This window comes from Pelobates fuscus, chromosome 6, assembly GCF_036172605.1.
Source record: "Pelobates fuscus isolate aPelFus1 chromosome 6, aPelFus1.pri, whole genome shotgun sequence".
NCBI classification, from domain to species: Eukaryota; Metazoa; Chordata; class Amphibia; order Anura; family Pelobatidae; genus Pelobates; species Pelobates fuscus.
The window spans coordinates 255,233,852-255,239,821 of NC_086322.1; the positions used below are offsets into that span (position 1 = coordinate 255,233,852).

The 5,970-nt window shown below is 42.5% G+C and overlaps 1 protein-coding gene across 5 annotated transcripts; it reads left to right on the forward strand.

The window, feature by feature from the left end:
- Positions 1–957: 957 nt before the first annotated feature.
- Positions 958–5,701, forward strand: SRSF2 (serine and arginine rich splicing factor 2). Of its 5 annotated transcripts, none has more exons than XR_010091273.1 (3): positions 958–1,458; positions 3,497–4,874; positions 5,324–5,701. XR_010091273.1 is itself a non-coding variant. In XM_063458976.1 (3 exons), the coding sequence occupies exons 1-2, from the start codon at positions 1,103–1,105 to the stop codon at positions 3,789–3,791; spliced, it is 651 nt and encodes a 216-aa protein (XP_063315046.1). In that variant the 5' UTR covers positions 958–1,102; the 3' UTR covers positions 3,792–3,798; positions 4,072–5,701. The 5 variants fall into 5 exon arrangements, 3 of the variants coding, with proteins under 3 accessions (XP_063315046.1, XP_063315045.1, XP_063315044.1); XR_010091274.1 differs by having other exon boundaries at positions 3,497–4,175; positions 4,776–5,701; XM_063458976.1 differs by having other exon boundaries at positions 3,497–3,798; positions 4,072–5,701.
- The last annotated feature ends 269 nt before the right edge of the window (positions 5,702–5,970 follow it).

The following is a 5,970-nucleotide window of genomic DNA, read 5'->3' on the forward strand; positions in this document are numbered from 1 at the left end:
GGGTTTAAACCACTCCTAAAGTTGGGTCAGCATCAGGGACCTCCTGGCACCATAAAAACTACATTTTGATTTTTGAAAACCCTGATATTTGTTCTTAGTGCTTTGGTTCAAGGATAGTCATGCACTCACAGTGCACTTTTACTTCTTTTCTTTAACCACATGGTGACAGAGCCTTTGCGTCTGGTGACCAGGAGGAATAAAGGAAAATTGGGTTTTAGGTTTCATCACGCTTAAAAAAAATCCTCCAAGTCAGATATGTTTGCACTTGGTCACCTAAAATTTTAAATTAAATGTGAAATTCTGATAATTCACACATTAGTGAATACAATTCCAGAAAGCAGATAATGATTATGATCCCATAGGCTCTACAATTTATACCCAACTTTTATTTTTCACATAAGAATTTGGGGTGGGTCCAAGCGAGTTCATGATTCTGAGTAACCCAGGGGCTCATTGCAGCCGTGCAGCCGTGCAGCCGTGCAGCCGTGCAGCCGTGCAGCCGTGCAGTCGTGCAGTCCGTTCTGGTTAATCCTGTTCTGTCAACACGTAACTTAAGGGCTCGTATTGCATATTAATGTTGAACTTGGTTAAACAATCGAGAAGCTGAGGCTTAAAACAAGGAGCTTTTATTAATTTAAAATAAGAGGAGGAAAAAAAAAGCGAAATAAAGCATAGCAATGTCGAGCAATATATATTTTTAATTCTTGTAAAAACATCGTGTAAATTGCGTTTCCACTGCACACATTATATTTGTCGGCCATTGAGCGCATTACGCCATAACGCACGTAAACCGCCATTTCACAGCGACAAGAAGAGAAGTGAGGGAGTGGGCGAGGCTCGCAGCGCAGAGTGGCGAACCAATAGAATTCACGCACGAAAACGCATTCTCGCAACCCGATTGGTCTACGCAGTAAGGGGCGGGGAGAGCGCGAAGCACTTATCTCGGCAAGCGCCATTTTGTGTCATTGTATGGCAGGGTGAGGGAAGGGAAGGTGTTCTCACCACATTTCTTTTTATTGAGGCTGCCGTCAACAACACCAACTAAGAAGTGATTCTCTGTTGCGTTGTTTCGCTAGGTTCCCTTGAGTTTATTCTCTCGGAGATGAGCTACGGTCGACCTCCTCCAGACGTAGAAGGCATGACCTCCCTTAAAGTTGATAACCTTACTTACCGAACGTCTCCCGAGACTCTCCGCCGCGTGTTCGAGAAGTACGGGCGGGTGGGCGATGTCTACATCCCTCGCGACCGATACACCAAGGAGAGCCGCGGCTTTGCCTTCGTCCGTTTCCACGACAAGCGGGATGCCGAGGACGCGATGGACGCCATGGACGGGGCCGTGCTGGACGGCAGAGAGCTGAGGGTGCAGATGGCACGGTACGGCCGCCCTCCAGACTCCCACCACGGCCGCAGGGGCCCACCACCTCGGAGATTCGGAGACTATGGCCGCAGGAGTCGAAGGTAAAAATGGCCCCAAATAGGTTTTATGTCCAATAACTTGTTTCAAATGTGTTGGTGAGGTTTTAAAATGAGAGGCAATTATAGGGTAATTTTATGCAAAGGTGCACAAATAGAGAAACCTGTACATTAACTCGCATAGCAGATTACTGGGTTTTCAAAAATCCGCATGGAATTGTAGTTTTTTTTTGTCTCCGCTTTAAATTTTGTTTCGGTGTTGCTTTTATCCGTGAAAAATGACTTAGATGGGTGTATTGCGGAGAATAGGCCTCGGGTTTTTGCATAACCACGTGCCTTTTAAAATGGCGGCCGTTACTGTCGGCGTAGTCATATGGTAGCAGGGCCAGACAACCTTGGCACTCCAGATGTGGACTGCATCTCCCATGATGCTCTATATTACCATTACATGAGCTTTGTGCACATGTTCTTCACAAAATCTGGAGTGGTGAAGGTTTAACACTGGTCTAAGTGGCTTTTTTAGCGCTATAAACCTGCAGTGGCGTTATGTACAGCAAAACTGCTTCATTAAGCTAACTTGTTTTAGTGTCTGTTTTGATTTGTTTTTCTCCATGCAGGATAACTTTTGCAAACTGTAAAGCCAGCTATGCTCCTAATGCATTGGATAGACTTTAAAAGGCTGCACACACGTTATATAGCATATATTTTACCGAAAAGGATGCATTACAATTTCTCTTTTCCAAGTATGCTCCTTGTATGCGTTTTTCAGATCTACATACATTAGTATCCCAACAGTGTGCATTTCTTCGTAGCGAAATGTTGCACATGGACTATAAGCACCATGCCATCATAAATGGCACATTTCACTATTCAGTCCTGTCTCTTAATCGATTCCCCTGCTTCCTCAAGCAGTGCTAATATTTCCCCTGTCCCCTACACTTCATTACCAGTGTCTGGACGCCGTGATGTTGTCACTTAATTTTTATACTCCATAGTCCGCAATAAGCGTCTGCTAGCGTTAACATTGCTACTGCAGTGCATGTGTTGTGATTGCTAGGTTTGAGGAGCAGGTCTGTTTGTGGGTGGTCTCTTTTGTCCAACCTTGTCATGGTATTCTCCATACTGACGAAGTCATGGAGAAAAGATTTTGAATTGTTCTAAAACAAAAAAACTATAGGTTTGTTAGCAAACTGGCCAGCACATGTAGATGAAATATGATGCATTTTTTTGTAAAGCTAGTTGGCTCTTTAAAATCAGTGCTTATAGTACCTGTAGTAGCCCTCTAATTTCTGTTGCGTATACCCTGTAGGTAGGCCATGAATTTGGTTTTCAGTGTTATTGCCACATACTTAATTGATGTACCCACATATTTGCATTATGTGCATTCTTTTTTATTTTCTTAAAGGGAGTCTGTCTACAGCATTACTTCCTGCTGTTAAATGATCACCATATGGTCAGGAGCATAAACATCTATTCCCGATCCTATAGTAAAAACCCACCTTTTAGGCAGCTTACCCCTCCCCCTCAGAATGGGTTAAAACTCTCCTTATTTTTAGCTCTCCATAGGTCTGGCACTGCTCCCTTGGTGACATAATCAAAAAGTGGCGGGGCCCAATGCTGTTCTCTCTATCAGCACCTCATAGAGATGCAGAGTATGGGGATGCTAAACACAGGGCTGCCTACTCCCTGGGCCTGGAAGCCCCTCCAGTGGCCACTTGGAGGTATCCCTGGGGGCAATGCCTTTTAGGCAGTGTTTACATGGAAATGCATGCAACGAATGGGGAGCTATTAGACTCACCAGAAACACTACACATTAAGCTGTAGTTGGTCTGGTGACAAGTGTCAATTAAGTGCTTTAAATGTCTGTTTCTGGTCAAGTGTGACCAAAATCTAGCTCTTGGCTTCTTCAGTTCTAGTTACAAAGTGAAGCATCTTTAGAGTTGTACTCTATCAACATCTAGCAATCAATGTCTGTTATTGTCTATAAGGGTGTCTCCCACCCAAAAGGAAAGTTGTTTTTTTTTTGTTTGTTTTTAAATATGTGTGTAAATGGCTGACTGTTTAAATCTTATTTTTTCCCCAGCCCACGGAGAAGACGTCGAAGCCGCTCTAGAAGCAAGAGCAGATCGCGATCACGCAGCAGATCTCGTTACAGCAGGTCAAAATCCCGCTCACGAACCAGGTCTAGAACACGCTCCAGTTCAAAGTCTCGCTCTGCCCGGAGATCAAAGTCCAAGTCATCGTCCGTCTCTAGGTCCCGGTCTCGTTCCCGTTCAAGATCCAGGACTACACCCCCTGTGACAAAGCAGTCAAAGTCCAGATCAAGATCCCCAAGTCCCCCAAAGTCTCCAGAAGAAGAGGGAGCAGTGTCTTCGTAGGATAAAGGTAAAATATGTATAGATAGTATGTTCACCACTGGGTTGAATTAAGGGATTGCATAATGCTGCCATTACTCAAAACTAGTCAAGGGGTTGTCCTTTTGGTGCCAGAAGAGGCAGTCTTGCCATGTTTTTATTTTTAGTTTTGCACAAACATTGTTGAGCAGTTTCATGCAGATCTATAGCTTGTATTGTACATAATGGGGTATAATATTGTGCTGTATATTGGGGTGTCCTTTCACTGATTGTTTAAACCAATATCTGCATTTTCCCCTCAAAGCTGCGGGCTCCAGTTGCTTAAGGAGTATTGAGCTGTATTGCAGATATTAAGTGGTTTTTCCTGATCCTCCAGGGACCAGTTTCTGTGGGCGTGTATTGGAGCAGGTTTGTGTCTGATGTTAAAGATGCACTATCCTGGATGCTCAGAGCCGATATTGAAAATGTAATGTTGCATAGGTTACCATCACTAAGGCAGGAATGAAGTACTGTGGTAAAGGGGCAGTCCTTATTTTGACTAACATTAATTCAAAGCATATTGGAAATTTATGCACAAATCCTTGATAGATCTTGTCCCTGGTGTGCAATAGTCACAATCAAAATACACAACTTTCTTACTGGTAAGTAAGATCTTGCATTGAATTGCACGGGTATGTGGGAAACTTTGGACTGCCCCTTTCAAGGATGGTGTGTCTTTAATTTGTCTTAACTGTTTGGTCTTTCAGCCGTGATTTGAAGTTTTACAAACCTCATTTACTTCACTCTGATTACCACACTTCTCTAGTTTGAAGAGAATTCTCTACACCAGATTATCTCCATCCCCTTTTGCAAAGAGCACTACGGTGTATATAGAATGCTGACCTATGCTAACTACCCTACAATAACTTCCATATTAAGCGCCAGTACTTTATGCCCCTCACTCAATGTGTGTATATAGTCTTTATTCCTTCAATTCTCATTGCTTTTCTTTCTTCTCATCACTACCAGAGTCTTCACAAAGAAACCCACGCAGGAAGTCAGAGGTGTTCTCTTTAATCCTTCAGTCTAACGGAACAATCCGTGGAGTAAGCAACAGCTACCGAAAAGGTGGTTATTTGTATGATTTTTGTTTTTTCCTCCCTGTTTAATTTTGCCTGTTTAAGTTGAGCCCTATGTGGCAGACTTCACATTTTATGTGCCATTTTTTGTTGCTGTTATTCCAATTTTTTGTAATTTAGTGAACGCCTACAGATTTCATTATTGGCTTGGATATTTGAGGTAACACGTTTCTGTTAATAAATTGTATCGTTTAAAACCCAAAGGGTTGAGAAGGTATGTCTATACTTCACTGAACTGTAGTTGCTTGTGTTTGGACACTACTCATCAAAGCATTGTTTAAACCAGTGACCTATTTTTACAAATGTTAAATTTCTTGTATGTAACTACATTTTAGTATCTGAACCCAAAATATGTATGTACATGTAACTATGTTTCAAGGGAGTGTTTTTATTTGACTACAACTCTAATCTCTTCTCTTGTGTATTTTTGTGCACTAGGCGCAGTTGTGTAGCAGTTGAGTTATGCTGGTTAGCTGTTAAGGTGGCGTGTTGCAGTGCAGAGTGCTTGGCTGTTTCCTGTTTTCTCCCGATTGCTCCTGTGTAACGCTGCCTTGTCGTGCAGAAAAACAAATGGCTGCCCAGTTTGTTAGAATGCCTGACAACTGCACTTCCAGTCGCCCCGGTCTTGCATATAAATAATGGAGCATACAGTGAGCACATCTAGCTGATGATAAACACCTTTTTTTCAGAATCTGGTAAACCTGAGTTTCAAATGTAACATCAGTGTCATTCCAATGTATGTGTTTGCATCTTTTTGGCTTTAACATTCTGTACTATAACCACTGTAGTTAATAAACTTTTTCTTTTCTTTACAAAGACTCGTATCTGATTTGGTTTTATTCAAAGGTTTCCTTTGTAACATGGTTGATAATTATCAGTGGTCCGTATACAGTTGAGTGGTACTGTCCAGTTACTTGGTGCTTACACAACTTAACTACAGTACACCATTACAACCAGTACTGCACTATGGCAGGGGGTTTCCACAATAGAGCCATGCCTGCTGAACAGTACTGCCTGGTATTTTTGTTGCTTCGTTTGGCCTGCATTGACAGTGGGAGGGTTGGGGTCATATATTTCACGCATTC

What these genes read in the sequence shown, in the direction of transcription:
- SRSF2 (XM_063458974.1), top strand. Translation starts at nt 1,103, where the DNA reads ATGAGCTACGGTCGACCTCCTCCAGACGTAGAAGGCATGACCTCCCTT. An exon ending in TATGGCCGCAGGAGTCGAAG is followed by an intron (nt 1,459 to 3,496) that starts GTAAAAATGGCC and finishes TTTTTTCCCCAG; the next exon opens with CCCACGGAGAAGACGTCGAA.